The sequence below is a fragment of the Galeopterus variegatus genome, unplaced genomic scaffold, assembly GCF_000696425.1.
Source record: "Galeopterus variegatus unplaced genomic scaffold, G_variegatus-3.0.2 Scaffold9139, whole genome shotgun sequence".
NCBI lineage: Eukaryota > Metazoa > Chordata > Mammalia > Dermoptera > Cynocephalidae > Galeopterus > Galeopterus variegatus.
Genome location: NW_007735250.1, coordinates 68409 through 80654, shown reverse-complemented (window position 1 = coordinate 80654; position 12246 = coordinate 68409). Strand labels below are relative to the sequence as shown.

Below are 12246 nucleotides of genomic sequence, written 5' to 3'. Positions count from 1 at the left end.
CTCTCAGGAGTCTTCTTTTGTGTCAGCCCTAAAACCTCGAACCTGTTGTTGCTTGTTTGTCCCTGTAACTATTTCTGTATGATAAATTCCTACAAGTGGCATTGTTAGGCCAAAGGTGTGCACATTTTTAAGAGCTTTGATACATAGTACCACACTGAAAAGTTGGGTTGATTAATGCTGTCACCATTTATGCTGTCACCGATAGGGTATGAGAAGACCCAATTGCACAGCTATTGCCAGCACTGGACATTGTCATTTTGAAATATATGTATGTATACGTGTGTGAATACACACATGTACACATATATGGTATACAAACAGTGGTGATGTTGTAATATCTATTTCTTTAATCATTAGTAAGATTGAACACATTTTCATATTTTGAACTTGCCTCTTCGGAACGACTCCTTCCTTGTCATTTGTGATTGGTTGTTGAGCCCACATTTAGGCCCCAGCCTCTCCCTAGGTTTTCTTCTTTCTGGGCTGAGGAGCCCTGTGCTTCTGGCCTGAGCTCTCTCCCTGCATGGTCCTCTGTGTCTCAGGCCTGGCCTCCAGGGCAGTCCCTGGGGCTCTGGGAACTGCTTGGAAGAACTCACTGGGGGCCTGGGGAACTACAGTCTTCCCAGGGCTGCTCCTGCTCCTCACCTTCTCCTGTTTGCCATCCCCTGGTGGCCAGCCCTGCCCCAGAGGGCCCCTTTCAGTGGAGACCTCAGTGCCTCAGGAACTGACTGGGTGCTGCCCCCTGGCAGAGGGGGTGGGCGAGTGCAGGCAGGGCAGAAGACATGCCTGACTGCTGCCTTTCCTCTCAGTGTCCCGGTGAAGGAAGTACTCCCTGGCATCATTAAGCAGGGGGTTAACTGCTTAGAATCCCAGGGCCAGAACACAGCTGGGGACTTCCTGCTTGGAATGGGGATCTGCAGAGGGTCTGCCAAGAACCCCCCGCCAGCCCAGGTAAGCTGCTTAGGACCTCGGGGTCAGGACCAGGAGTGGGTAAGGGGCTTCCCTCTGCTCATTTTCATCCTCCTCTGTCTCCATCTTCCACAGACCCATTTTCCCAGTGCAAGCTGTTCCCTTACACTCTGTTCCTTGGATCTGCTCCTGCCACACTCCCATCCCTTCTCAGTCTGCTGCACAGGTGCCCTCCGTGTGCCAACTGTGTTCTCCTTACAGAGGGAAAAATGCTGCTCAAACAGCACCCAGTTCTCCCCTGGGATGCAGCTGTGGTCAGCTGGTGCGACAGGCAGCAGGGCATCCAGGAGTCCTGTGTGCACACAGGTGCAATATATGAGTGTCAAGGCACCCACATCAAAACTAGAGCCGGTCATGGAGACCCCAGAGTGGACCAGCTCCCTGGCTGCCCTGGTCCCACATCCTGTCATTACCCCTACCCCCAGCCTCTCTTGGTACATCCTCGATTGCCCTCTGGACCAGCTCCAGCTAAGCTCTCCACCCCAATATTTTATTATGAAAAATTTCAAACATATAGAAAAGTTGAAAGAATTGTACAGTGAATACCCATATACTCATCCCTAACTTCTACCATTATTTGCAGAAAGTTATACAAAATGTACAGTATATTTGCTTCATCACCTGTCTACCCATCTATCCATCAATCACAGTACTTTTTGAGACGTCCTTTCTGTTCCCCATCTTGCAGGCATGGCTGTTCAGTGATCATCTCATCCAGCAGCAGGGGAAGTGCCTGGCTGCCACCTCTACCTTAATGTCCTCACCTGGGTCCCCAGTCATTCTGCAGGTGTGCAACCCGAGAGAAGGCAAGCAGGTAAGCCTCCCTGCCCCCGGGTGCAGATGGCCAGCAGCCTCAAGGGGACACACAGAAGGGATGGGAGGCCCTGGTAGGGGAGCCCCAAGCTTGAGCCGTATAGCTCAAATAAGCCCTTCCAGAGTGAGGATCTGTGGGGGCCTAAGTCAACATCCAGGTCATGCCTGTTATTTTACTCATGAAGAAATACTTCTTCAGGTAAACATTTGTTTAATGTCTGTCCTGCCAGTCTGTGAGCTCTATGAGGGCAGGACTATTTGTCGTGTTAACACTTTATCCCTAGCCCTGGGCAACTACTGCAGCTCAAATAGTTTTTGCTTTGACCAAGAGCCTACGCTAGGAGTTTTACATAGATCAACTTCTGTAATCTTCCCAGCCACCCAGTGACATGGGCCTTAGTACTATCCCCATTTTATAGGTTAGTAAACCAAGTCTCATTGGATTTAAAGAACATATGTCATATCACACATCTGAGAAGGGGTGGAGCTGGGATTCAAAACCAGGTTGGCGTGACTCCTAAGCCCACAATCTTAACCTAGCACATAGTAGATGCTCAGCAAGTATTTTTTTTTTTTTTTTTTTGTCTTTTGTCTTTTTCCGTGTCCGGCAACGGATCGCAACCCTCAGTGTTGCCCCCGTACCGGACCGGGGACCGGCAACGGGATTGCAACACTCGGTGTTGCTCCCGCGCCTCGCTCAGCCAGTGAGCGGGAACCGGTCTGTATGTGGGATCCGAACCCTCGGGCGGGAGCGCCGCCGCGCTTCCCAAGCGGCGCACTTATCCAGTGCGCCACCGGGCCGGCCCCTCAGCAAGTATTTTTTGACTGCTGCTTGACTGGAGAAACTGAGGCCTAGATATAGTAATTTCTAAGCTGGCTGACCAGCCTTGTCTGATCACTGCCTTTTCCATTTGTCCAACATTCTCATCCACACTGTCTCCATTAATCCTGGGAGACAGGTCAGGCCTGCCTATCGAGGAAGAAACTGATGCTCAGAGAGATGAAGTCACTTGCTTAGGGCACACAGCAGCCAGTGACAGGGCAGAACTGGAAGCTGGATTTCCACATTGGGCCTGGCCCCCTTCTATGCTGCTTCCTTCCTGGCTGGAAGGGCAACTCCGCTGCCCAGGGAATGGGACCCCAAGTCCAGAGGCTGCTCCAGCCCTTCCTCTGCCCACCCTTCTCGGTAGTCCACCCTGTGCCTGATGCTGGCCACCCTGCAGGTCAGTGTGAGGGGGGAGCAGGGTGCCCGGCTCTCTGATATGGCCTGCAGGGTTTTTCTTCCACTCCTTTTCTGTTTGTCTGGATCAGCTCTTTTTTTTAGGGATGACTAGCAGTTTGCTATTCCATCTGGAAAAGCAGCCAGATTCCTTTCCCTCCAGCTTGGAGGGGTGGGGGAAAGAGAGAGAGAGAGAGAGAGAGAGAGAGAGAGAGAGAGAGAGAGAGAGAGAGAGAGAGAGAGTGTGTGTGTGTGTGTGTGTGTGTGTGTGTGTGTGTGTGTGTGTGTGTGTGTGTGTCTGAGGGGTGGGGGAAAGAGTGTGTGTGTGTGTGTGTGTGTATTTGTCTGAGAGATCCCTGTGCTGTGGCCTGCTTGATGGCCCTGCTGGACACTTCTGAAGCACTTTCTGATTGGGGAGATAAAGCTCGTTCTTTTGTGCCCTGAGGCTGCCCAGCCCTGCGGTTGGGCCTGTGCATAGTCTTCCCTTTACCTAGAGCACCAGCCTCTCTGAGGGTGAACCCACTCCCTCTTGTTGAGGCCAGAGCTGGGGAGTATCTCCTGGGGCAGCTTCCACTCAGATACTTCTCTGGGGCTGAATCGTCCACTTTCCCCTTTGTGCTGACCCAGCCTGCAGGGGTGGAGGAATCTCCCTGGCCCCATTCATTCTGCTCCTGCAAGTCTTGCCAGGCTCCCAACAGCACTCTGGGCACCTGTGCCCCTCCCCTCCCAGGATGACAGAATGAGCAGCTCTCCCACTGCCAATGCTTTCTGGAATCTGGATCTCCTTTCTTGGTCCTCCTTTGGCCCTGTTTCTGTGGACAGTTGGGTTTTATGTGTCTGAGAGGCATCTGTGCATTAGACCAGGTGTGACAGAGTCAGCAGGTCCTGGCTCAGTCATTCCCTTCACCTCTCTGAGTCTCAGTCTCCTCACTCATAAAATGAGGGCTCCCTCCCCTGCCTGCCTTGCAGGAAATCTGCAAGAACTGAGACTGTGGACATGGACAAATGCTGTGACATGATACTGTTTCTCCGGCCAGCCCCAGAATTAAGTGCCAGGAGGGCTGGGAGGCCCTGAGGCTGTGCCTGATAGCACTGGTAGGAAGTGAGAATCCTGCAATTTGGGGAGCACCTCTTAATGATTGGATGATTCATTCATTCATTTATTCATTGTAAAATGAAACTGCATCAGGTGCCTACCTTGTGCCAGGGAATGTGCAGATCTTGATGGCCACAAGGATGAAAGAAGGACATGGTCCTTGACCCCCAAGGAACTTAACATAGTCTAGTGGGGGAGAAAGAGAAGGGATTTAGCACTACACTCAGAAGGCCAGGTGCTGAGACAGCACTGAGCATGGGCTGTGCCACCCAGAGGACAGCCCTGCAACCCAGATATAGTGGTTGGCAAGACCTCCTGGGCAAAGGGTGGCCATGCTCTCCCCAGCTGGGCATTGCTGGAGGTTTGGCCCACACAAGGTAAATGTAGGGGGCTAGAAGAGCACAATGCAATAGGATGCTGTGAGTTGTAGGGGGGCCAAATGCCCTCTCTCACCCACTACCCCTGGCCTTTAGGCTCTCTGCTAGGGCTGCATGGGTACAGAATGTCCCTCACAGCCCTGCTTTCCCAAGGAGAGTGTAGGCTGCGCAGCCCCCACCTTCCACCCTATGTGCATGTCCCCAGTTGGTTCCCCTCTCTGCCCACCCCACGTCCCCCTGCAGCCCTGGCCCTGGCCCTGCAGCTGGGTGTGGCTTGTCTCTCTTCCCCTAGCTGCTCCAATGAGAACATGGACCCTCCCCCTTAGAGCTCTCAGGGCTCCATCCACATGGTCTCGAGCACTCCCACCTCTTACGGCAGACAAGGTGGACATAGGAAGAAGAGAGGTGATTGCATGGGAGGGAAATAAGAGAAAAACCAAAAATTGACCTATCAGGCTGGCTGGTTGACTCAGTTGGTTAGAGCGCAGCCTTGTAACACCAAGGTCAAGGATTTGGTTCCCCTTATTGGCCAGCTGCCAAAAAAAGTTGACCTTTCTTACTATTTATTCTTCCCTGAGCCTTGAAACCTGGGTCTCAGCCTCTCAACCCTTCTCCTAAGTGTTCCAAACAATACTCCACCCTCCATCTGGCACTTCCAACTCTTCTCAGGGGCGACTCTGCTCCCCCTTGTCACCTGGAGGAGAAGGCACTGGCCCAGGAGCCCCTTGATGATGGGGAACTCGACTTTCGGCCACCATCCCTGGCCTTGTCCTGTGTATCAGTCCATTTCTGTTGCTTATAACAGAATACACAGAACTGGGTACTTTGTAAGAAAATGAAATTTATTGCTTATAGTTTCGGAGGCTGGGAAACCCAAAGTCCAGGGAACCCATCTGGTGAGGTCTTGGTGGTGGCGACAGTGACCCAGGTGTCTCACATGGCAGAAAATGGCAGAGCAGAGAGAGATGGAGTCTAACAGATCTCCTTTTAAAGCCCTCGGAACCACGCCTCTGAACACCATTATTAATCCATTTGTTACAGCATGGTCCTACAATCTAATCACCTCTTCAAGGCCCCTCCTTTCAAGTTCCATAATAGGACTTCCCACCCTCTTAACACTGTCACAGCGGGGGTCAAGTTTTGGAGGGACACTCAGCCCAAGGCACCAAGCATCTCTGCAGAGATGGTGGCCAGTTCCCAGAGGGTGTAGGTAGCTGGCCTCACAGTTATAGGCCAGGTCAGAAGCTTAGGGCTACAGGAGGGAGAAATCTTGTTTGCAGAATTAAAAGATTCACCCAGGCCAGGACTCACAAACTCAAGTGCCGAAAGGGAGCTGGCAGGGAAACCTCTACAGGAGGAAAGTGGGACCAGGCAGGAACTACGGTGAACGGGAGAGCAAGAGTCCCATCTAATACAGAGAGCAGCTCCTCAGCACCAACCGACTGAAGCTACCTAAGAAACTGGCCCAACATCTAACTAGCAGCTACAAACACAGATTTGTATGTTGCGACTAAGCCAAATTCTAAATAAACACTGTGCAGGCCAAACAAAATACATCTGGGTTGATTCAGCCCATGAGAATCTGCTTTGCTTTCTCTGATCAAGGCAGTAACTTCACACCAAACTGCAGAAGCAAAGGGAGCGTCCCATTGGGAGGGACGGGCTTAGAGCTTGTGTGGGGTGGGGAGGGGCAGCCTCTCATATGAGGGACACAGAGTCTGTTTTAAACGAGGAAGGCGTGTCCTAGGTATATACAGGGTCATGTTCATATACGGGAAATGAAGGTACAAACGTCATTAGCAGTATTTTTCATCATTGTGTTTTCATCCACCTCCTTCCTTCTCTCCCTTCCTCCCAGAAATGGAGGAGAAAAGGATCTTTCATCCAGCATTCAGTCAGTGGCCTCTGCCTGGAGACGAAGCCCGCCCAGCTGGTGACCAGCAAGTGTCAGGCTGATGCCCAGGCCCAGCAGTGGCAGCTGCTGCCGCACACATGACGGTAGCCCCAGGGCCTCCTGTACCTTTTGCATGAGACTTTGGGACAGAAGGGGGTTAGGGTGGGGGAGTGTAAAGCGGGCCGTTTCCATCTCCTCACGTTTCTGCCGGAATCATCAGCAAACATCCCGCCATGACACACGTTTCTCCAAAGTTTGTTCTTGGGAGGGCACAGGGCACACCCTGATCTCCGTGGCGCCCTGGCCTTGCCCTGGGAGAGGAGATGGTCAGGGTTCTGGGCTGTTGCTGGACAGAGACTGGGCAGGTGCCCTGGCCCTTTGTCCTCTCCCTTGGCCCTTCTCGGGGCCCAGACAGTGGTGGGTGGACTCTCCCCTTGTTTCCGGAGGAGAGCAAGGACAGAAGACCACACAGGGGCCCAGTCGGGTCCTGGGGCCTACCTGTGGGGACAGGCGTGAGGGGAGAAAGTGGGCAGCATGGACGGAGAGGCAAGGAGGGAGACGGGCAGCCTGTAGGGGCAGGTGAGGAGCAGGAAGGAAGTGAGTAGCTCAGTGCCCTGTCTAAGAGATGCCAAGTCAGGGGGTGCTGGGTTGGATATGGGAGGCATGGGCTCCTGGGGACGAAGGATGGGTGATGTGAAGAAGAGCATGGATGGAAGAGCAGGAAAGCACCCAAAGAACAAGTCCGTTCCCCAGGACGCAGTCCCTCCACACAAACCTTACCAGCGCCAGGGCCTGGGCTTGACACCGTGCCTCCGGTTCTGCCCTGCAGGGACCCACATTCTCAGTGAGAGGCTGCAGAGGGATCTTTAGGGGCAGCCTTGGGCATAGTTTATTAAACAGACTCCACTTCTGTTTGGCCACATGTCAGGCTGAGACCTCTCTCTTGGGCCTTCATGACCGGCTGGTGCCCTGTTTCCCCTGTCTATGCCCACCGGGAGGAATGGGCAGCCACCACATGCCACTGAGCAGCCCCATTCTCATTTGCAGTTTTTGCCTTCTGCTTTCTCAAAGGTCTTTGCCTCTGTAAATATAGCATCATAGGTCAGGGTGACTGGTAAGAATGGAAACTTCTTTCTGGAGAATGGTCATCCCCTAAGTCATTAGGGGCTAAACCATCAGGCTAAACCTCATCCTGAGTCCCCTCCCCATTGCAGGAAGGGTTCAGCTATTGGCAGTGGGCTGGTAGGCTCGCTGGTGGCTCCTGTTTGTGTAGAGAACTCCCTGCTTCTTCTCACAGCCGCTAAGAGCACATCTAACCACATTTACCCCATGGCCTTGTTTGGAACCACTTCTGCTCTTCCCCACGCCCCTTTTCCCCCACCCCACTGGCTCAGGCCCCTGGGGATCTCATTCCCAAAGAAAACCAGCCTGGGGCATCCTTCCCCAGGAGACCCCAGACTTTCACAGACCGGGATTCGCACACCCACAGGGAGCTCATGGATTCCAGAGGGTCTAGGAATCTCCAGAAATTGTCCCCAAAATATTGCATGTGTTTGCATATCTGGGCAGAGGGTCCATTGATTTCCTCAGCTTCTTAAAAGAGGTCCGTGATCCCCAAAGAGTCTGAATCTCTGCTCTGGATTGGAGCCACTATCCACCTGAGCTGCCATCCCCAATCTCCCTCCTGGTGTGCCCAAAGCACCATCACCCTGCTCCCTCTACATGGCCCTCAGGGTCAGGAGCCAAGTGTCAGTGATCTGCAGCACCCACTCTGGAGGGTTCTCCAGCAGTTTCCTCTCACTTCCTGGCTCTCCCTGGCATCCTGTCAGCAGTGCTTCTGTGCCTGGCGTGCATCCCCTTGGATTCACCAGCACGGGCCCTTTGCTCCTGTGACCACACTTCTGTCTTGTGATGTTTCATCCGCTGCCATCTGCAGGCCTCAGATCCTTTGTTCATCTGGGAAGTCTCCTGCCACAGCTTAGGACAGAACTGGGAAGGGGTGAAGGCCTCTCCCTAGAGGATGGGGTAAGAGGCCTGGGCCATGCTTGAGCATAGACCTTTCAGGAGTGGGAACGTGGGCTTCTCTTGTTGAATGTAAAAGGACTGCTGCTCAGAGGGCCTCGATGAAGGTCTCTCCCTCGTTTCCTGTGGTCAGACCAGGCTCCGCACCTGTCAGCCTGCTGTCCTTTGTGGGGACTCAGCCCTGTTCTGTTTTTGCTTTTCCTCTTCTTGACCAAAGCATGTGCCACTAGCTGTCCTTGAGGACCTTGTCTTTATGAAACATATACCTGGAATAAAACCACTTCTTATATGTTCTCGGGCACCAGCGTCTTCCTTTCTGACTCTAGGGCCAACCTCTTTGGCACCACTCTCCCCTTGCCTTGTAGGGGAAGTTGGCCTCTGTTCTGTAAGTGAAACAGACATGCCAGAATCCAACCTCCTGCACCTGATAACTTGCTCCTCCATGCCCTACGTTACCCTAGCAAATCCCTGACGGCTCTAGGGAGCCAGCAAGTAGCCCTGCTGCTAGGCCGGGCCTGGGACCAGACCCCAGGAACCAGCTCTGGCCAGGCTGAGATCACACTTCTGTTGCCTCATTGCAGGACCTTCCTTGGGGCTTGGAGATGGAAAGCAAGGGGTTTCTCCGCATGGATATGGCCCTACCCCCACACCTGCCTTTAGCCACCTCTCTGTCCTTCCCTGGGAGCAAGCCCCAGCCCCTCTGAGCTGCCCTCCCCCTCCGCTACCACACAAGAAGGCAATGGTAAAAATTCAGGCAGGACACATTCTGGGTAAAAACAGAAAAAGAATTCCAGAAAGAGTCCTACTGGCCTAGCCTTGCTTGACTGGGTAGCAGATACTCTGCCTAATGTTTCCATGGAAACCAGTGGAAAACCCCCACTATTTCTGTGATCAGAAGCTGAACTACCATGTAAAAATAAATGCTGCCTCAACGCACGTTAATGCAGTTGGCAGGCCAGTGTTCCGCTAAGCTTGCCTGGACGCAGCCATTTCTGCCCCCACCCCCACCTTGTCTCAAGACTGCCAATCCAGAATTCTCCACAGCTTCTGACTCCCAGGCCTCAAGGGTCTGGAGCAAAGCACACAATGTGGCTGCAGCAGCCAGCTGAGTCTGGGCTGAGGAGGCAAGTCACCGCACAAGACCCTGGCTGGTCTCCACCCGTGCATCCATCCACCTGTGCATCCATCCACCTGCACAGCCTGGCAGGGAGTATAGCCCACTGCCCTCACCTTCTCAGGCCTCCCTCCTGGCCAGGCCAGGCCAGCCTTCCACTTCCCATCCATTTGCACTCCCAGCCTTGAAGGCCTCTGGTGTTGGCTTCTCCTGAGTAAGCCTCTCTCCTCTTGCTCTCCTCCAAACCTACCTCTCCAGAGGCCCATTTTCTCTCCCACCCCCCTTTTTTCCTGGGAACTAAGGCTCTTAGCCTTTAGCCAGCTCCAGAAAGCATCAACAAAAGCCCTGGGGCTGGCCATTAATGATGGGCCTTGTGTAACCTGACAGAAGAGTCTCCCCAGAGTACACAGTGTGGGGGTGGTGTGGCAGGAGGGACTTGGGGGCGGCAGGAGGGACTTTTCTGTGCTCCTATCTGACCAGCAGAGAGCAGTTCCTTGATCCCTAGCCCCTGTGACTTGGCTTCAGATTTCACAAAAACTCTTCCCTCTGACCCTCAGTAGGGCTCTCCCCATTCGCAGTTGGGAGGAATAATCCAGACATCGCTATCCTCCAAGGAGTCCAGCACCCCAAGGCCCTCGGGGAATGTCTTTCAGCATCAGATGGGGATGGTCCTCTCTCACCAGAGAACAGGAAAGGCAACCTGGAAAGTCTGGAGTTCACAATGTCTACAATGTTCATTCCCAACAATGTTCTCAGTGTGTTTGGTATTTGTGTGTCCCCTGCAATGGTCTGAGTCAGTGTTCCTCCAAAAGAGGGGAGGGGGACCCAGGCAGCTTCTGTCATGGTAAGAGGTCTTCACTTGCAGGCACTTAGCAAAGACCTCACCTGCTGATAGAGCAGGAGAGGGGCTGTCTGAGCAGCAGAGCTGGATTGTGGCTCCAGAGCCATCTGAGGACAGCCCTCTCCTGTTGAATTCAACTCCATCATGTGCAGGGAAAAGTGTGCTAAGGGTACAGACTATAAATACCCGATCAGCTGGGTCCATCCCCACTCTGCCACTTACTAGCTGTTGATCTTTTTTTTTTTTTTTTGTCTTTTTGTCTTTTTTCGTGACCGGCAACGGGATCACAACCCTCGGCGTCGCCCCTGCTCCTCGCTCAGCCAGTGAGTGGCCGGTCTGTATGCGGGATCCGAACCCTCGGCGGGAGCGCCGCCGCGCTTCCCAAGCGGCGCACTGTAGCAGTGCGCCACCGGGCCGGCCCCTAGCTGTTGATCTTGAATAAGTCATTTCATCTCTCAGCTTCGGTTTCCTGACCTATAGAATGGGAGTACTCATAGCCCTAACAGGTTTTTGAGAAGACTGATTTATTTAATGATTGCAAAGCATGTGGCCCTTTCTAAATGTTTAGGAAATCTGTGTTATTACATTATTAATAAACATTTTTTGAGTGCCTGCTACATTCCAGGTATTTGCTAGGGGTCATGACACAAATGTAAACAAGACAGAAATGGGTCCTGCCCTCAAGAACTAATATTCTAGCAGAAGAGACAAATAAACAGGTGACTACAGTACCACATGACAGGAGCTGCAGGGGAAGGCAGGAGCTGTGGGAGCAACAAGAGGAGTCTCTCACTGTGGCCTGGGGGTCAGTGATTTGGTGCTCTATTCCTCAGAAGATGACATTCCAGGACAGCTTGAAATGATATCCTGGGCAATGCCTGCCTCAGGCTGGATAAAGGATGGGCTGGGTGAGGTCTGGGGAAGTCAACTGGCCATACTAGCTGGGCCGGCAGTTCAGCCCCCTTGCTGGGAGGCCTGGGCTTTTTACCCCGGTGCACGCAGCGTTGTGGCTAAGTGGAGGTTCTTTCAGGAGAAGAAACTTGTCCATGGATAAGCAGCTAGGTTTAAACTCATTCTCACAGGACTGTGTGGCAGTGGTTCTCAAAGTGTGGTCCTGCAGACTAGCATCTTGAGCACTACCCGGGAACTTACTAAAAAGGCAGACTCCAGGGCCCCACCCAGACCCACTGAATCAGAAACTCTGGGAGTGGGGCCAACCATCTGAGTTTAGCAAGCCCCGCAGGGGATTCTGATGCTGCTCAAGTTTGAGAGCCACTGGTTTGGTGACTGAGATGGGTTCTGGTCCCATCACTGGGGGCCATGGGTCACCATCTGGTGCAGAAGGCTCAGGGAGCTGTGTGCCTTGGCTCTGCTAAGCAGGCTGCCTGCCACAGAGTTCTGGGTGGCGATGGTAGGTGGGCATGAGGCTGTGCTGAGGTTTGTTGCTGAGCAAGCTGCCACATGCCAAACTTGCTTTGAGTGATTTATGAGTTTCTTCCCCATCATCAGCCACATATGGCTGACTTCATTCTAGAAGAGCTTCCACCTGGAAAGCTCCATTAATCAAGGAATCAGTGCAGCACCACCCAGCCTGTAGGACAGGCATGCATTTTACCACAGATTATGTAGTAAAGTCCTTTCTGTGGATCCTCGGTCTAATGACATTGATAGCCAGTCCTATCACTTGTTGACCAGACACTGGAATTCACACCTTTCAACTTTTTTGATCCTTACTACAACTCTATCAGGTAGGTATTTTCAATATTCCATTTACAAACTAGGAAATTGAAGCCCAGAGAGGTTAACACACTTGCCCAAGATTACCCAGCTGGTAGGAGGTAGAGCCAGGACTTTAAATCCACACTCTTTACTGCCCCTCATTGCTTCTCACATATTAGTTT

At 52.8% G+C, this 12246-nt stretch overlaps 1 protein-coding gene across 1 annotated transcript; it reads left to right on the top strand.

Moving 5' to 3' along the window:
- Positions 1-511: 511 nt before the first annotated feature.
- On the top strand, positions 512-8679 carry LOC103609073 (polypeptide N-acetylgalactosaminyltransferase 16-like; the record flags this gene model as incomplete). Its single annotated transcript, XM_008593445.1, has 3 exons — positions 512-951; positions 1658-1783; positions 6333-8679. Coding segments are annotated over 3 exons (704 nt in total), but the record flags the coding sequence as incomplete, so codon positions are not given.
- Between the last annotated feature and the right edge of the window lie 3567 nt (positions 8680-12246).